The sequence below is a fragment of the Sinocyclocheilus rhinocerous genome, unplaced genomic scaffold, assembly GCF_001515625.1.
Source record: "Sinocyclocheilus rhinocerous isolate Xijiao unplaced genomic scaffold, SAMN03320098_v1.1 scaffold320, whole genome shotgun sequence".
Classification (NCBI taxonomy): domain Eukaryota; kingdom Metazoa; phylum Chordata; class Actinopteri; order Cypriniformes; family Cyprinidae; genus Sinocyclocheilus; species Sinocyclocheilus rhinocerous.
The window spans coordinates 856,671-876,633 of record NW_015638606.1 but is presented as its reverse complement, the minus strand read 5'-3'; the positions used below and the strand labels follow the sequence as shown (position 1 = coordinate 876,633).

The 19,963-nt window shown below is 36.3% G+C and overlaps 1 protein-coding gene, 1 non-coding gene and 2 pseudogenes across 3 annotated transcripts; all 4 read right to left on the bottom strand.

Moving 5' to 3' along the window:
• Positions 1 to 846: 846 nt before the first annotated feature.
• LOC107749942 (hydroperoxide isomerase ALOXE3-like) lies at positions 847 to 7,306 on the bottom strand (annotated as a pseudogene).
• Positions 7,307 to 8,962: 1,656 nt separating this feature from the next.
• On the bottom strand, positions 8,963 to 9,034 carry trnae-cuc (transfer RNA glutamic acid (anticodon CUC)). Its single transcript has one exon. It is a non-coding gene; the product is annotated as a tRNA-Glu (tRNA).
• A 1,052-nt stretch (positions 9,035 to 10,086) lies between these two features.
• On the bottom strand, positions 10,087 to 13,779 carry LOC107749925 (protein-tyrosine sulfotransferase 1 pseudogene; annotated as a pseudogene).
• Positions 13,780 to 14,639: 860 nt separating this feature from the next.
• Positions 14,640 to 19,892, bottom strand: crcp (calcitonin gene-related peptide-receptor component protein). Of its 2 annotated transcripts, none has more exons than XM_016565164.1 (6): positions 19,855 to 19,892; positions 17,004 to 17,040; positions 16,759 to 16,857; positions 16,520 to 16,614; positions 16,118 to 16,175; positions 14,640 to 14,807 (listed from the first exon to the last, which is right to left on the bottom strand). In XM_016565164.1, exons 2-6 carry the CDS (start codon positions 17,019 to 17,021, stop codon positions 14,670 to 14,672), a joined length of 408 nt encoding a protein of 135 aa, XP_016420650.1. In that variant the 5' UTR covers positions 17,022 to 17,040; positions 19,855 to 19,892; the 3' UTR covers positions 14,640 to 14,669. The 2 variants fall into 2 exon arrangements, with proteins under 2 accessions (XP_016420650.1, XP_016420649.1); XM_016565163.1 differs by lacking the exon at positions 19,855 to 19,892 and adding an exon at positions 19,027 to 19,124.
• Positions 19,893 to 19,963: the final 71 nt, after the last annotated feature.

The window sequence follows — 19,963 nt, the reverse complement described above, 5'->3', positions numbered from 1 at the left end:
GTGGAGCCACGGTATCAAACACCCTCCCAAGCTTCTGCAGACCCAAACAACAATAACGACACGCCCCATTTTTATAGCATCAAATTATTAGCTAAAATCAAACTTATCACAAAAAAAAAAACAATTGAACATATATCAGCGTGATAATGACCAAAACCATCTTTCGGAAAACTGTATTGGAAGTGTAATTATTTTTTTTATTTTGACGACAAGTCCAATTCTGGAGAGGGCGAGGTTTATGACCTGTACTGCAGCCAGCCACCAGGGGGCGATCAAAGAGCCCGCAGCTTCACTTTTCAGGACGTGTGCCTCACACCCGATTTATACTGAATCACACAACGTAATATATGAGTGTTTCTTCAATTCAGCCAGTTTTATGCAGCATTTTTATTAAAATTAACAGATTTCTTTATTTTTTTGAAGGTCATATTAAAAAAACCTTTTAAGCATAACTTCATTAATCATTTATTTTGTTACTTTTCAAATGCAATTTATGCACAGATTTGTTTCTACACTTGTCCCATCCCCAGACCTTTAATCTTAAAAGTATTAAATTAGTTTCAGTGAATAGCTTGCTTTTAAATTAACTATGAAACGTGATGGGTGAAGACAACAAAGAAAAAGCAATGTAAATCTCACTTGTGAACAGACTATTTTTATTGTGCATTATTTCCAATAACGTTGTAATTTAGTCAAATCATGGGAAAAAAAGGTATATATAAAATATTTATTAATAAACTTTATCTAAATGAAATAGGATTTTATTCTAAAAATGTTTTAAGAAATTCCCAGAACTACACATTTGATGTCATTGTCAGGTTTTTAAGGAGCTCTCTTTTAGGTCAATCAGTGAAAAAAAACAGGTTAAAACCTTCTTTTGGCATAAAGTTACAATTCATGATTCAATTTGACAGTGAACTCAAATAGTCACACTATTCTCAATGTGGTCTGGAGACAGGTAAGTATAGGGCAACTCCAGCTGGCTGTTCCTGTCTGCGATGTCTTTTGCTATCATTTTCAGCTCTCTCCAGACCTCCTCCACAAGCTTGACGGTTGCACCACTGCACAAGGGCACCTAAAGAGGAAGTAATGGCTAGATGAACATCACGTCTGCATCCTAGTCCTACAGAAAATATACAGTGTAAATACTCACACAGCAGTACCCTATAGATTGTGTTAACACTCACAAAGTCAATGGCAGGCTGTGACAGTAGAGACAGGACACTAAGGACGTGGCAAGAGGAGTTCACTTCCGGAAGGAAGGAGAAAATATCCTCCTCAGACACCGAGCCTTTGGTCTGAGAAGGTGGACGTGACATGGCCGCAGGACTGTTCGGAATACAAAGGTTATAATCCAGTTAAATGTGGAGATTGGTTTAAGAAGGGGTGAGATGTGTTTAGTGAATTTGAATTAGTTAGGTGGACATAATATGCTGTTCCTAAGCACCTCTGTCAGTTTATTAATAACTGAACATACCTGAGAGAAGTTCACAGCTGCATGAAGTGCTGAGCAGGAAAAGATCACCATGGTAACAAACTTGCACATTTCGGCTGCGGTCTGAAATGACTGTGGAACTCCTGGAGAACATGATACGAAGGCAAAGCAAAGATCAATTTATGCATTTTACATCTCTGTGAAGAATAAATGAAGTAGATGAGACAGAAATTGCATCGGTCAATGACATGTAGGAAGGTCCACAGTAAAGAATCTTTGAAAAAGTTCTTTATATTCAAGCATTATATTCAAATTCATATGTTTGTTTCACATGGTTTTGAAATGTAACTTAATTAAATGTAATGACTCTAATAAAATGTCATGTGGTGTAACCATTAAGTAAAACAAATACATGTGAGTGAAATATTTTCCTTACACCTTAAATGTCTTAATTACCTTTTTTTTTTTAAATGTTTTTAAAATATATTTTTCAAGGTACACAGTTTTTTTCTAAATTATTAATTCACAAAAATCATTGTTTTGGGGTCACACTACAAGATATTTTTAAACCTGAACTAACCATGCCTTGCCATAAAAAGGTCAAATTATCAGATTTTTCAGGAATGTTTTCTAAGAAAAAATAATAAGAGATTATGCCAAACTACTTAACTACTATCTAAACTACATTCATTTTTATGAGTCCTTTTTTGATATCAGGACAGAATTATGCTGACATTTTTTACTTTACTCCCTCTAAAAATGATTAATTCATGAAAATCATTATGTTTTTGGGGAGTTCATGACATGTTACAAACTAAACTAACCTTGCCTTGTCATAAAAAGGTCAAATTATCTGATATTGTAAGAGACGTTTCTTAAGAAATAATAATAAAAGATTATGCCAAATTGCTTAAAAATGTTTACTTCTCAAGAATTTAAAGGGGTCCTATTATGCTTTTTCACTTTTAAAATTGTAGTCAGTGTGTAGTGTGTATGTTTGGGCATAAAAAATATCTAGAAAGTTACAAATCTCAAAGTCCACTCCAAAGGGAGATATTTCGTTTTTAAAAAAATCCCTTTTCAAGAACTACAACGAACGGCTCGTTTGGACTACAGCGTTGGTTCCCGGGCTTTGTGATATCACAAAGCGGCTCATTAGAATATCATTAAAAATAATTCCCACCTACATAAATTTGAATATATATATATATATATATATAATTTTTTTCTAATTGTTTTGTGTTTACTATGGAAGCCCATTTCCGCCACAAATTAAAAAAGCATGCTCTGATTAGTCATCGTTATGAGATACTAAGTCATAACTATGAGATAAAAAGTCAAAAATATTACAGTGTAATAATTATAATAATTAACATAAAAGCTACATTTATGACATAAAAAGTACAAATTATTAAGTAAAATGTCAAACTTATGACACAAGAGGTCAAAATTATGAAATTTAAAGTCAAAATTATGACAAATTGTAATGAGATAAAGCTTAAATTGACAAAACTTATAAGATAAAATGTCATAATGACTTTTTATTGTATAATTTCAACTTTGTATGTCAGACTTATAACTTTTTATCTCCTAATTGTTTTTTATGTGGAGGAAATGGGCTTTCAAATTATGACATAAAAAGCTGACCACACTTTTTAGGTAGTAATAATGGCTTTTTATCACATAATTTTGACTTTTTATGTCATAATTTTGGCTTAGTATCTCATAATTACAATTTACCAAAGCATGATTTTTTGGGCATCCATCTTTTCCTTAAATAAGTAAGAAAACCAACCTTGTCCTTCAGGACTGCTTTCACCACAAGAAAACAACAACAACCTAGTGGTCAAAGTCAACACTGCATGGTTCTTTGAGCTGAACTTTGTTTCTACCTGGTGAAGAGGATGAATCTCGGGCAGCTGTCTGAGTGCGGCGGTACAGCACACCTCTCCTATAAGATGAGTGCGCAAAAAATGGGAAAGTAGCTGATGGACCTGGAAATCTGAATTACGGACCCACATCTTTGCTAACAACCAATGTAACCAAAACAGGATTCTGTGGACCAGGAGCCTGTTGAAGCTGAAATATTAAGATTTGGTTCTTGATTTTAGCATTCATTTGGTCATTAAAATTCAGCCAAAAAAGATTTTAATACATCTAATCAAAGATGGTGACTATTACAATAAAAAGCGGTTTAAAATTTTTACTTGTATGGCAATGGGCTTTAGTTCTCCTTGTCGGTTGTAATGCAGCAGGCATAAAGGAGCAGCCAAGTAGGTCTGTTTGTCATTGACAGTATTAGCAGGCAGCTGATCCAGCACTTCATAATCCAGAAGATACACATGTCCTCTCTGTGCAATATACATTACATAGTTACATAGAATGTTCTGTTAAAAATGTCAAAATGGCCTGCAATCCACATTTGCATACTTGTACGCCCCTCCATCTCCTGCTCTAATGATGAGTCCTCTGGTAGAAAAGGTCTGACCATCTCTGAAGTGACAGACAGGTTAGGTGGCAGGTTATGGATCTGTCTGATACACAGAGGATTGCAACCATTGAGGCACTGATATCCGAAGAATGCATCCTCTTGCCAATATCAGTTTTCTCCAAATGTTAATGAGAAGTCACCATGGAAGACATCTTTATTAAAGGGGTTCTATTATGCTTTCACTTTTTTTTAATTTTAGTCAGTGTGTAGTGTGTATGTTTGGGCATAAAAAATATCTAGAAAGTTACAAATCTCAAAGTCCACTCCAAAGGGAGATATTTCGTTTTTAAAAAAATCCCTTTTCAAGAACTACAACGAACGGCTCGTTTGGACTACAGCGTTGGTTCCCGGGCTTTGTGATATCACAAAGCGGCTCATTAGAATATCTTTAAAAATAATTCCCGCCTACAGAAGTTCGAATGGTTGGGGGGTGGCGAGGGGCGAGGTTTGAGTGAGTGCATCAGACGAGACGACGAAGAAGAAGTGCTGCTGCAGAGTTAGTGCAGCAGCACACACCAACCTTGTCAAAAACGCCTTTTTGTGGACAGAAGAGTGACTCTAGCCTGAAGGTTGATCTGAAGAGTGCTACGGATATGAGGAATCAGCTGAAAAACAAAAGTACGATTTATAGGTTAAGCTAAAGAATTCAACCATCCACTCTCATGGCAAACGACTTTAAAGCATCAAAATGATCAAAATCAATGAACCGCAGAAGCCCTAAAAGCAAGTTATTTTTTATTGTTGGTCATTAAAATTCAGCCAAAAAAGATTTTAATACATCTAATCAAAGATGGTGACTATTACAATAAAAAGCGGTTTAAAATTTTTACTTGTATGGCAATGGGCTTTAGTTCTCCTTGTCGGCTGTAATGCAGCAGGCATAAAGGAGCAGCCAAGTAGGTCTGTTTGTCATTGACAGTATTAGCAGGCAGCTGATCCAGCACTTCATAATCCAGAAGATACACATGTCCTCTCTGTGCAATATACATTACATAGTTACATAGAATGTTCTGTTAAAAATGTCAAAATGGCCTGCAATCCACATTTGCATACTTGTACGCCCCTCCATCTCCTGCTCTAATGATGAGTCCTCTGGTAGAAAAGGTCTGACCATCTCTGAAGTGACAGACAGGTTAGGTGGCAGGTTATGGATCTGTCTGATACACAGAGGATTGCAACCATTGAGGCACTGATATCCGAAGAATGCATCCTCTTGCCAATGAGCCTGAACATATTCTATGAGAGAATTGTACAGCAAAAAAATATATATATATCATCTATATATATATATACATATACACACACACACACACACACACACACACATATATAAATTTAATTTGTTTTGTTTATTTTAAATGGTAAATATTTGTTTAGCATACTGGCAATTGTGTTCTCCCTTCCATTGAAAAGGAAGAATGTCTCAAGTTCCTGTAGGCTGCTCCAAGATGTTCTTCTTTCAATGAAACTCTTGATGTAGTGCACATTGTTAACTGGGCTAAAATATAAGCAGAGTGACAACATTTCATTGTCAAATTCAGTTCATGTGACATAAGAATAAATTAATATCAATCTAGTTTGTAATGAAGCTTTAAGGAAGCTAAACCACTATCGCTGACGGATGTAACTAAAGTTTGGTCCTAGAGCTGTAACACTGGACATGTCTACACAGTGAGGACCATCTACAACAAATGTGCCCCACCTACAGATAAAAAAACAACATCTTTATTAACTGTGATAAAAAAAAGACGGGAGGACAAAAACAATAAACTAATGAGTAAAAAAGGTTTTACTTGATAAACTGTTGTTTTTGTTGGGAGATCCCTCTCCCTGTGATTGGTTAGGATTGCTAATGTTTCCTTCTTTTTCAGACACACTAGAGAAGGGAAACATTAAGAGGCGTTGATATGAAATACAGGAAATAAAAAGGATATTATTACCAAATTAATAAGTGTGAAGGAATGGTGAAAACAGAAACAGCTCACCTTTTTCGCATTCCGAAGCTCGACGTTACCATCTGCTGTCCGGATCCATTTATGACAAGGAAAAACCTCCACCTCAGGATCCTCAGAACTCCGTCTCACCTGCACATCCCCACAGTGCCAATCCAGGTCCGGAAAGCCAGGCTGAGCCTCAAGACGGAGTTTCAACAAAACCACTATGCCAACTTCCTCTTTAGACTTGATGACAACTGTATAGGCCTGTCCCAAAAAGAAAAACACCACATTTGCATGTGTACCTGCTAGATGGGGTCACAGTCTAAAAGAATGCTGCCATAGTGAATGACTTTGTTTTTTCTCAGTTATTTAACAGTCATTTGATATATCATATTCTAGGCAGGTTTAGAATGGGTTTAAATGCCTCAGCAGATACTGTAGTGGCCTGTAGCTGTTAGAGGGCATATGTTGTTCTTTTATATTTATGCATTAGATGCTTTTATCCAAACCGATTTACAAAAGAGGAACAAAATCAATTTTTCAAAGAGCCAACAATGTAAAGACATCTATAATGTTACAAAAAATTTCTGCTTCAAATAAATACTGCTCTTTTGAACTTTCTATTCACCAAATAAAAATTGAAAAACAAAATGTATCAGGGTTTCCACAAAAACATTACGCAGCAACTGTTTTGAATATTTATTCATAATTAACGAGCAGCAAATCAGCTTATTACAATGATTTCTGAAGGATCATGAGACACTAAAGACTGAAGCAATGATGCTGGAAATGCAGCTTTGCCATCACAGGAATAAATGACATTTTAAAACATATTAAAATAATAATAAAAAATGTGATTTTAAACTGAAAGAATATTTTACATTGTTACTGTTTTTATAAAAAAGAATACAGAAAAGACATCTTAGTTTCTTACAAAACTATTGAACAGTGGTGTACATAATCTAACATAATCAAAATTATTTAATGAGCTGTGTTATGATATGTTGTGTATTATTTATAACTACTTTCGTATTTGATATTAACGATTTATTAGCTTTTGACACAAATAGGCACAATGTTGTTATTTTTTATGTGGTTCAAAAAAAGAATATATACCTTCATGAAGTAAAAGACAAATATTGTGCCTTAATAAAAAGCTCATTTTAAAAACTGTATGGACTTCTGTTCTTATGACTGCATTTTATTTGTACACTATTAGAACTGTAAAAATTGCTAAATGACTTAATTTCATCTGTGTTCAGAACCATACGTATTATGTCTTCTCAAAATAGTTGATTGTCTTACTGAGCCTGGCAAGAGACAGTGTTCCACTCTGACTGGAGGGCTCTCACTCAGAGTACCAATCAAAGAGATCCAAACCCTGCCATACAATCCTGAGAGCGGAGATGCTGAGGTTCGAATGGTCACATGAAAGCCGACCATTTCTCAGCCTAGAGTTCCTAAGCACTAAAAGGAGTGGACTATGAATGAAAATCATATTGTGAGCTGGAAACAGCCAGATCTTAAAGGGGTCATATGATGCTTTTTAAAGATCATTATTTTGTGTAAATGTAACGCCCCTTACCATAATCTCGAGCTTCATCTTTCAAAATAAATGTAAAGACAGAGCCCGAAAGGGGAACAGAGTCGCGTGACACTGACAGACACAGTGATGAAGCTGGTATGTGTTTGCAGTACACAAGCCACGGTTAAAACAGCTGACTCCACTGATGTGACCCTCTCTTTCTCTCTCTCACACACACACACACGCACGCGCCCAAAGAGAAAGGAAAACTTGAAATCGCATCATATGACCCCTTTAATACACACTCACAAGATTGCTGAAATGAATGCATGGCTACCGTAAAATCTCAAGGGCTCAAGATGACTTCTGTAGTCCATTTTAGCAAAAAAAAAAATTGGAAAGGGGCATAGCAAAATAATGTGTAAATGAAGAAGCAAACAAACTAATTGGAAAGCAGAGGCGGGGGCATGAATGAAAAACAATAGGAAAATTATTTTTCTGGAATATTCAAATATTATCAACTGATATTATGTTGAATCCATTGCCTACTAAAGAAAGGTTCATTTCCAACTAGCAGTGGGTTTGCTATAAGAGATTTGACAATTAATAGCCTACTTCATTCAATTTCCAAAGCACCAGGCAAAGGAGTTCTGTAATCGTTCATGCAGGTGCATGCATCAAAAACCCCAGTGTGTATCATAATATTTAGTATTTATAATCTAGTACTATATATGCTGCATAAAAAATAAAAAAAATAAAAAATATAGTGTATTTAATATAGTAAATATAGTGTATATAGACATGTTTTCGCGTTTTTCTCCTTTCTTTTTTAATCCCTAATTGTGACCTTTAGAATATAGTAACACTCTTATGGTCGTTATTTGCAAATGTGTGCATATATAAGTGACAAAAAACGACATTCCACATTTGAATTGTAAATCATTTGCCAAAATACACAACTGCTTTCCATCTAAAAACTAAAGCAACATCAGAACGATATAATCCACCCATTTTCTGTGTTTACATTTTAAACATTTTTGAAATCACCGACTTAATGCACTTAATAGCTAGACGTAAACACCAGAAAACAAGACCTCATTGGATGATTAAAGTTTAGTGCATCTTCTCATCGGTGTATTATTTTACAAACTATATCTGGTAGCGGTAACATGACACGATCAGTCCAAAAACAACACGAAAGACAATGAAAGTACAAGTGCATTAATTTACCTTCTCACTGTTTTCACTGAAGATGTGAGTCGAGTGCACAGTTTTGGCACTCAGTTTATCACTTTATCTCACCGGTCACCGCAGCTAATCGCGTGCATGAGTGGGCTAGTCGCGCTCTCTTCCGGATGTCTCTGGTGTCAATGGTTACTGGTTTTTTTACGTGCTGTATGTATTACGTAGTCATTATCAACGGCGTTTCACTTTAATTATGTAGCCTACGTGCAATACTTATTTTTGACAAATGTGGTCTAAAAATAAAGGATGTATATTTTTAAATTATAGAAATCGGTGTATATGTAATTCTATGTAATAATATGATGTGGGGAGCGCAAAAAACTAACACCTTCCCTGACCGGGAACCGAACCCGTGACGCGGCGGTGAGAACGCCGAATCCTAACCACTAGACCACCAAGGATATGCTTGGTTCACGTAACACTGTATGTCTAGTGTCGGCAAGTAGCATGATATTAAAATAAGACGCGCTTTTTTTCCCCCTTTAGTATATATATTTTTTTCTTTTACAGCATTAGGTTATACCAAATAAAATTACACACAAGTTATCCCTTTAAACGATATATTTAATGTACATTTTCAGGGAACAGCATTAGTGTACACGGAAGCCTAATTACCGTTAAATATATATTTTTTCGAGATTAACAAAAAATGTTTTGCGATCCCAAGATACATTTTAATAAAATCCAAATGCATGGACTAGGTGGAGTGCAGTATTGCACGTTTTGTCCTCGTAACGTTAATCCTGTTATGCTGAGCTATCAGAAAGGCCATTGGCGAGCTCATCATCGCCTATTTTTTGTATACTTTTAGATACGCTGTTATTTGTAAATGCTACTGCTTATGTTAGCTTTTAATATACGGTTTTATCCTGATTAAAGCTTTAATACAGTACGGGCAACTGCACGCGTGTCCATGTTTAACGCTTCTCATAGCTATGGTGGGTTTGTGATGTCACGAACCCTGGAAGTAACTCGTTGTAGTCCCTAGACTCCTACCAGCCGTTTTTGTAGGCATTAAACTGCCAGAATTTTAAAAGACGATATCTCCGTTTGCATTGAACTTTCAGCTTCGTAACTTTGCAGATATTGTTTATGCTCAAACAGCAACATTAGACACTAACTAACGTTAAAAAAGTGAAATCGCAATGAACTACCCCTTTAACATCTTCCACCGGTTGCATTATTACAGAACGGTCACCCAATTAGTGCTCATGAGGTCTTTGTAAATACTTGCTGATCAAACAAACACCCTGTTTACTTCTAATTTATTTGTTTTACCGCTTGTACTACAGAGACTATTTACATAGAGAGCACTAATTCAACTCTTGACAAGGAAACGTAAACCTGCATGTTTGATCCATTATCTGGAAAAGCCGTAAATGTAAAAGGAAAGAGTGAATGAAAATTCTTGACAGGGTCAGACTTGATGGGAACAAAGTTGTTTTTCTTTTACTTTTTTTTTTAATGCCATATCAGTATCGGATTAAAAATGATATGGCCACACATTATATGCAGGGGTAAAAAATGGATATGGTCATAAATTAAGATTTAGTTTCCTGGTTTTAGGTAAATTGTGGCTACATGGTTCTAGTTTGTTCCCTTGTTTTAAGACTGGAATATAACACCTTTTGCCTAGACCCCCCCACCCCCACTCCACTTTTTCCGCTTGCTATTCAGAACAACACAACCTTGTTTCTGCAAGGATGTTCAGCATGCTTTCTACAAACAAGGTCTGACGTGTTTACTTTTTACATGGCGTGAGAATGTATTTATTTCAGTGTTTTATTTTCCATTTATTTAGAAAAAAAATTTAAGAATTATCACATGAATGTGACAAAAATCTCTCAAAAGTGTGACAGCAAATAGCTCAAAGCATCAAACTCACTCACTTTGACAGTGAAACACCACCAGCTTTCCCAATAAGCTGTTCGTGGTGCAGCACGGCAGTGTCCCACGGCAGATCCAGGAACTGAAGGAGCTTGCTCATCACCCGCTCAGGGTGCAGGACCAGCTGCTCGTAATGCACAGGCAGACAGTTGCCATCCGCTGCAGCCAGGCACTGGTCATACATAACCTCCACCGCCCGGTTCCACTTCACCAAACAGTCCCGGTAACTTGTCAAGTCGAATCCGGTGATAGTCACCTTGCGGGAAATCATAGAATGTACGGTGGCCCTGCCATCGCGGAGCATAAGAATAAATTTTGCTTTTGGGAAGAGCTTAGAGAGGTAGGTGAGGGACTTGAGAGCAAAAGGGTCCTTATTGCAGAGCCTCGGAGCGGGCTCGCCGTGCCCCACTATGATCTCCAACAGGAAGGCACGTACAGCTGAATCCAGGACCTCATCAGTGACGCCAGCCTCGTCCAGACGGACACGTTCACGTGCGGAGTGACTCCATGTGGCCTGCATGGCTAACAGCCGGGGGATGACGCGGGTCTCTTCTCCACACCGAACCAGAGGGTGGGCGTCCAACATAGCCCGCATCAGTGTGGTGCCGCTACGAGGGACTCCGCCAATGAAAATGAGAGGGGTTTCCTCATTGTACTCCTCAGGGAGTTGTAACGGGTCGCTTAGGTTTCGGCTAGGTTGTAGATTTACCGCCCACCCATGCTGTGCCGCACGAGAACGAGCAGTTGGACATTCTATCGTGCTGAGGCCGAGATAAAATACTGTGATGGAGCTGATGACCCCACAGACCAGAAGAACGTTGCACGTTTGTTTTCTCATGACTTATAGTTAGGGGAGAACGCGGTTTGTGGTTACAAAAAAGGAGAATGAGGCAAAACAAAATGGGCAAAACAGACTTAGCAGAAAGAAGGGGGAGGGAAGGTCAAGAGGGATCTTGGAAAGACAGAGCGAATGCTTTCCAGAAAGGTTCAGGGTGAAAGAATGTTGAAAGGCAGCTTAGGTAAAGGTTTTTTGGGGGAGGGAAGGGATGGGCAAAATTTTTCCAGCCAGCAGCTCTTCAGGCCTTTGCTTGGAGCTTCAATAAATTCACACTTCGTAAGTCAAGCCTTATGTTTTCTGTCAGCACCATTGTGCCTGTGAAAAAAGGGGAAGGAAAAACACTTTCAAAAACAGATTTTGCCAGGTCTGTCTCAACATTGGCTACTAGGGTGCATCTCATGATACATTAAATGTCACATCCAATACCATTACAGTACAACATTACGGTAATAGTATTAGACAATTACAGCTTGCCTCGAATTGCAAGCCAAAACACAAAGGAAAATTTCCTGTAAAATTTAACTAGAAAAACAATGTAATGCTGCGAAAGGATGTTGTGTGTATCTTGTAGGTGTCATATCTAGCTTATGATTGTAAAGATTGTCAGTTATCCAGGTCAAAGTAGAATAAATCTAGTATAGTGGATCTTAGTCTTTAGGACTCAATATCTAAGACAATATTCAACAGTACTGATATGCTATAATGATGACAATGCTATACGTTTTCAAATTTCATGGACAGAAATTATTGAAATAACTTGTTTTTGATGAAATTAATATTAAAATAATAAATAATGTGTCAGTTTAGATGTTGTTTATCTTTTTTTGGCGGTTGACCTACTAATCTACCAGAACATCTAGTTTCCCTTTTGCACACATGAGCAGGTACGTTTTGGTTACACTGCTACCTCTATGTGTGCAGGTTACACTACCTCGGTTTTTGAGTGTCAACAGCATCTTTCACACATGTAAACTTTGGCAAAAGTTTTAACACCTTTCAGCAGCAAAGCATCCTGTTGTGGCAAGAATCTGTGGTTGCATTTGAGATGCACATAGGTGTTATTTGTGACACATGCAATGCATGAAACATTAACACTTGATATTTTTGCACATACATAAATGTGTTAAAGAATAATTTTTATAAGAGATATTTATTCTGGAATATAAAGCTCTTATATGGAGATGATTGGGTGATTTTTTATGTAAATTACTAATCTTGTTAGTATGTGTCTCTCATTTAGAATACTCCAACTACATTAACATTAAAACTATAGGTTAAGAACAAATTAATGTATGTATGCACATGTTGTGAATTAGGCGGAAATTTTAATTTTTCTAATAATGTGCAATTTTTAAATAATCCCCCCAGTTAGTAGATGATGATAATGAGACCTAATGACGGTTCCTAAACAAGTTTCTACTGAACACTTTCTATGTCTCCCATTGGTCGAACAAAAAGATAGTCCCACCCCAGACTCACGCCATTGGTTGAGCCAGGTGAAACTCATCAAATTATAGCTAATAATCTATAAGTAACTTCTCTGCATATTAATCAGGAATAGAAGAATTTTAACAAATAAGTATATATGCTTTCTACTTTGGTTGCTGACTGTGGTCTCCATTCTTCTAGAGACGTGTCTGAAAACGCATTCTACCTAGACAGCATATAGTGTGTTCAACGTTGGACCGCATTTTTGGGTATCATAGCAGTTTGAATAACCCAAAATAATAATAAAGGCGTACTGCCGCCCATGCAGAAAAAATATGTTCAATGACATCAGACCGCTTCCGTATATTTTGTGGGAAACGTGCACGTACTGAAAAAATGCAACAAGTAGACAGAGCTGTAACAGATCCATTATAATATGTGGTCGGCTCGACGGTCATCACCGTGTATAGTTAAAACAAAGCTGAACGCATTTTTTTTTTCAGTTCATGTGCATCGCTAGGATGCATACGCTGCGTGACAAGAAGACACGTTTAAAATGGTTGTAAGGGAAATCTAGGACCGAATATACCTGAGATCAAAGTTACTCGCCAGCACGACTGGCGGCCTGCGACAAGGAAACTATGAGTGAAACACGTTCACAACACGTAAAAAAAAAAAAAAACTCCCATTAGTTTGAACAATTCAGCAAGAAAACCGAGCGTATCGTGTCTTACCGTACAGAAAGTACAACTCCTCGAATCCTTACATTCTCCAGAATCACGTGTCTGATGAAATGCAGACGTGATGATCGTGTAAACGGAGCTATGAAGCACTGACTTTGAGAGTTAAAGTCTTAGACCGCGAGCACATTTCTTGTGAATCTTAAGCGCATACGTGAGAAATCTGTCAAACCATTTCGATTCCACCGAAAAGCTGGAAATTAGAGGTCTTAAATTCACACCAGTTACCACAGCGCTGAAGAGGAACTCTTAACTTTCATTGGCTACAGCAAACGTCTATTGCCAATCAAGTGGGTTTCTCTTTGACATGGCATTGCTGTCATAAATCAAACTCGTGTCGTATAATCAGTCTCTATTGTCCTCAGAAGAACTGTCAATGAGAACACATTTTTAATCAATATAATCATAAATATGTTTTGAGATTTAATATAAAATAAAGAATAACCTGCAATTTCAATGTTGCAGTTTTCTGAAGGGCTGCAATGAAAAAAGGCGTCTTTATGTGACACAAATTCACATTGCTGCTTTATGGATAAAGGTCTCGGTAAACTTAGTTGTTACAAGAGCTCAATCTTGCAGTTACGCACTGACATCTCATATTCACACAGTTGGGTCAGTAGAGAGAGTTTGTCAAATGATAAATGGCCTAATTAACATTAAACGACCAGGTTTGCTTTGCTCAATCTCTCTCAAATCAAATCTTAAAATGCTCACTGATTATACAGTATAATTATGTGCCAAATTAAATACAGGAAGGATGCCAGAGAAGAAGTGAGATTTTCTTGACTCCAGAAGATTATATCCTTCCCCTCCTCCAAAAAAAAAAAGATCAATGCAACTCCTACAAATAAGTTTAATAAGCCGACAAAATCATATATGGTATTTCTTTATCATTTGCTAGTACAATATATACATCAGGAACAACAAATACATGTTTTAACATTTTTGTTAGACATCGCTTTATATTAGCAAATATTAGCACTAGCACTGTCAACAAATCTGAAGTTAAATCTGAAGAAAGTTTCTTTTGTGTTTGAAAATACACACACACACATCTCTCTCTCTCTCTCTCTCTCTCTCTATATATATATATATATATTATATATATAATATATATATATAATTGAGTTTGCAGGGGTGATGTTACTGGTCTGTCTCCATCTCAGGGTCAGCAGATGCATCAGCTTCTTTCTGAGGGTCACCAGGCAGGACGTCCGTGACTTTCTGTATAAGTTCATCAATCTGTTCTTCTGTCAGTCTTTCCTCGCTCTCCTCTACCATCTGTAAGGTTAGGTCATATATAGGTTATACACCTATCATCCAGCGCTGGCCATTCAGAAAACTATCCTTTCTCTCATCAATCCCTTCCACTAACTTATTACAGGTGCGCAGAAAAAGCCTGGGGCTTTAGGGTACAAAAACCATACTTCATTTTTACTTGTAATAACATCAGTAATAATATTCTTAATATTATAAGTTTATATAAAAAATTGCCCTGTCAAGTATAAATTGTTTATCTGAAAATATTTTCACATTTACTACTTCATTTTCACTGTTTGTTACATATTCTTGTATGCTTAATGTTCCTTCAAGTCTAACTTCTAAACAACAATCTGAATATGCCATTTGCTTATTATGGTGTATTTTTATTATCATTCAAATATAACAATGCAAAGCTGCTGTTGGCTAAACTAGAATGTTGTAGGACCACTACTGCTCAATGTCCATACATGTACCAGTCTCTCAGATTGCATAAAGATATTATACGAGTATATTTTTGCTGAGAACATTGTTTTTTTTAAATAAGCTGACTGGCAGGATGGCACCATTACAAACAAGTTGGCAGATTGAAGAAATTACTGACGGGAGTATTGAGGAGATTCCAAAAAGAAAAAAGGAGGATAACACCCATAATGAGATAAAAGGTTTAAGAATATAAGTGTGAGGTGCAAGTGAGATGGTCAGATGTTCTGCCGGCATCTTGGCTTTGTTGACTAGACCAATGAAGTCTGATTTTGGCATCTGGAACTTCTTGACTCAAGAGATTTCTTTGAGAAAGAGAAGATTTTCTACAACATTATACACTACCGTTTGGGGTTTGTAATGTTTTTTTAAATTAGTCTCTTATGCTCACCAAGACTGCATTTATTTGATCAAAAATATATTAAAAACAATATTGTGATATAATAATTTTAAATAACCATTTTCTATTTTAATACTTTTCAAAATGTAATTTATTCCTGTAATGGCAAAGCTGAATTTTCAGGATCATTACTCCAGTCTTCAGAGTCACATGATCCTTCAGAAATCAGTCTAATGTACTGATTTGTTACTCAAGAAACAATATCATCAATGCTGAAAACAGTTTGTGCTGCTTTATGTTTTTTGTGATACATTTTTTCAGGATTCAATTTGTTCAACTCTCTCAAGTCACTTTTGATCAATTTAATGCATCATTGCTGGGAAAACAAACAAACACATACTGACCCTAAACTCTTGAACGTACATTCGTAGTACTCTCTGAGAAATGGGCAAAGATGTAAAGAAGAAGACAGGGTATTAAAAAAAAAATTTAATGAACAGTGTCTTACCAGCTGGATCTCAACAGCAGTCTGAGGTCTGTGGTTAAGGAGCTGCAACTTCTCGGCTCTTTAAATAGGAAAGAAAATAAAAAAAGTACCAGCAGTCTATCAACTTTTGTCACAGTTTACAAACAGGTGCAGTAATACTAGACTCACTGTCAACTGCAAAACAGCAACTCAGATGTGCACTGTAGTCTCAAACATCACATGACACAAATTTTCATAAAGATACATCTCGAACTTAGAATTACAAAGTGGTTGTATACACTGCATTTAGTGTGACACAGTCGGTGCTTGTCACACTGTTTGTGACAGGTCTATAAGTTTTCCTATGCCTGTGTTTTCCACAATAAAACAAGCCATTTTGGGGCAAAATAAGGAATAAAAAAAAGAAAGTTTTCTGTAACTCACTTAGTGAGCTTGTGAGGCAGCATTGAAGTGAGGAACTCCTTCACAGTGTCTGGATTCTGATGAGCACACGGCGTCTTGGAGAGGTACTTCAGGGTCTACTGAGGCAGACGCATCAAATGTTAAAAGGCATGAGTGATCAGCCCCGTCTGAAGATCATGATGAAAACAATCTCTCATAGACCGAAAATTTTATATCATCTTGGTTTAAGAGATGTTTCAAATCACATCAAAAACATGCACCTCATACATGATGGTGTTGAGATTCTGCTGTCCTGTGCTGTGCTTATTTTTAACCATCTCCTTTCTTTTTTCTTTCAGGTCTGTCAGCAACTGATAGACCTGGTGGAACAGAGTGCATTTGTACAGTCACAATTAAACTCAACAACTGAAGATTTTACTTGAGATGCACAACATGCATTTCTGATAAAACACACATAGAACTGTATAACACACAAAATCTAAAAAGTTTTAAAATGCATACTGACCTCATAGTTGCTTAGCATAGCGGCATTGGCATCCCTTCTACAAAACAAAAGGTTTACATTAGGATTAACTCATGTTAAATCGCCTAAAATTGTGTTCTAACAGCAGCTATAATAGTCTTTTGGAGCATTGCAACAAGCACAATTGCATTTTGTGCATTTGCAATTTTTTCATGTGTGAGCAAAGGGAAGCTCCAACTCAAGTAGGGCTGAAACGATTAGTTGACATTATCGACAACGTTGACAATAAAAAAATTGTCGACAAATCTTTTTGTTGTCGAGTAGTCGTTTGATCTCATATGGCCTAATGTAAGAGCCTGCAATAATGCTGTTTGACCAGTGTGGCGCTGTAGCACAAGACAGTAATTCAGCCCTCCTGGATGCAATTCAAGAGAAGACAGCGCTTCAGAGCAAAAGCAGCCAAACATAAAGCTGTTGAGCGGCGTTTGGATGAATATGTAAATATATGCCGCACGCTTTCCTCTCAATAACAAAAATTGACAGCAGTGTGAAAGCAGCAGTTATGAAGGCATCTGATTACAGCCATGTGGATGTTACTAGAATTCTGCAGTTCGGTACTCCAGTAAAGTCCAGTCACGTCACGTTTATTTATATAACTTAGTACTTTATGCAATAGATAGCCTTAAAGGGGTCATATGATGCTTTTTAAATTTTTCCTTTCTCTTTGGAGTGTTACAAGCTCTTGGTGCATAAAGAAGATCTGTAAAGTTGAATAATGTTCTTTTTAGCAGCATCATATGACCCCCTTAAATCAAGCAGCTTTACAGTATTAAACATGAAAAACCAGTCAGTGTCGCTTTCAGTTAGAATTACAACTTGATTTTATGTTATAAAGCGGCTCTCCAGTGTGGAGCTAGCTAATAAGGGAAAAAATACTTCACTAAAGTTATAGTTTGGTTTACAGAGATCAAAGTTTGATCTAGCTCAGGACTGTTTTGATTATCATTATTACCCTATAAGGTATTTTAAGAGAGATTATGTTGTGAATAAAATAGTTTATCAAAAAATAAAACATCTCATCACATAATATGACTTTCAAAAGCTGAAGTGATTACCTTTATTTATTTGTTAGAATATATATATAACAATATTTTAACTAATCGCAAAAGCTGAATAATCAAAAGTCTACTGATTAATTGGTGAAATAATCGACGATTAGTCGATTAATCGGTCCAATAATCGTTAGATTAATCGATTATCAAAATAATAATTAGTTGTAGCCCTTAAAGGGTTAGTTCAAAAATGAAAATTAGGCTGCGTTTTACTCACCCCCGAGGCATCCTAGGGGTATATGACTTTCTTCTTTCAGACGAATCCAGTCGGAGTTATATAAAATTTTTTTATGGATGGGCGATTTTTATTTAAGTTCTTTTGGACTGATGCAATGCAACACCAGCTGAGTGGCATTAAACAGCTTGAAAGATCAAAGACAATTTTTTTATATAACTCAGACTGGATTCGTCTGAAAGAAGAAAGTCATATACACCTAGGATGCCTTGGGGGTGAGTAAAACGTAGTGTTTTAACATTAATTTATGATAAAAAATAATATCCCCCCTTTTAGCAGCTTTCAGTGTGTGCTGCTTTCCCAGTCCTATAATCACACGTGCTTCACTTCACTTTCATATTTACTTTTTGTTCTGAATTTCCCAAATCCCTCTCGCTATTAAATACGACCAACATGTACCCTGAACATTATACATCAATCGTTATACCCAAATGATCTCTCATCAATTGTTAGTGAAAATACATTTTCAACAGATCAGCTCCTAATCAATTTGATCTGAGTTTGATGGCTCCAATGCATTCGTAGCGTTAACCGTCATCTAAAGATTAAGTTAGTATGCAAGAGTAACCACGTGAGCTGCATATCGTCGTCATTTCAGTATAGATTTGGAAACCTGTTCTAATCACAGCGCCATATACTGGGTATTTTCAACAAAAAGATTATTATTATATGATTTAAGTTTGACTTTAGGCGAATAAAAGTAAATTAAATCGCTTACACTTCCATCCCGCTTGCCTGGTTGGTTCGACAACTAACAACGATCCGGTGAGAAAACGAGGCTTTCTGTTAAACGTTCCCACCCAGTTGTCGTGTTCAAATTTGTTTGTAGGGTTAAATATTCCTGTAACTATTGCTGGTTAAAAATATTTTCTATAGTGGAAATTTTTATAAAGATAAACGTTATATATAACGTTTCCCCGTGCAACAAAATGAATCCCGCGACAATACCAAAATTCTAACCGAATCATTAAATCAGTTCGAAATGTTGTGGAAGTGACACTATAGAAAAATATTGATTAAATGTTATAGAAAAAGATTATATTTATATAAAATATAATGTAGTATATTTATATAAGATTATAGTTATATAAAAGTAATATTATGAAAAATAAGCCTATAATTGTGCTTGCAAGGAATCAAGAGAACATAGTAAAACGAAAATTATAAAAGTTATAAACCCAAATATGGATAAAAGGGAGAAATAGATTAATGAACAGATGCAAGAGCAAAAATACAAATCTCGATTAATTATGCAAACATTTCAATAGTAATAACGCGGGAAAAAAAATATTACATAAGTTTGTAATTATTGTCTGCAAGTTGCTCAAACAGGGCTGCTGCAGGTTAACGTACATGTAGTAGGCCTACTTTCAGTGGTATTAACCATTGGTGATAACCTCCTATTTCCCCCTAAATACACTGTTGATTTGATGTATTTGCACAGGTATATTACAAAAATATAACCCAAAAATAAATAAGACATAAAAATGAGATAAAATATTTAAGTACATGAAGTATAGCTCTAGATTCATTCTTATTTGTGTACCTGCTCGTTTTAAGGACATAGCGCCATCCACCATTCAAAACTGTAACTGCAAAGTGTATTCTGTCTTTAGGGAGGCGGTTCGATACAGGATTTGTTCTCTAAAATGAAG

Excerpts from the sequence above, each read along its gene's own strand:
- crcp (XM_016565163.1), bottom strand. Across the intron at positions 16,858-17,003 it reads CTATGCTAAGCAACTATGAG|GTCTATCAGTTGCTGACAGA; the intron begins GTCAGTATGCAT and ends CTGTTCCACCAG. Across the intron at positions 14,808-16,117 it reads CTGCTGTTGAGATCCAGCTG|ATGGTAGAGGAGAGCGAGGA; the intron begins GTAAGACACTGT and ends CTAACCTTACAG.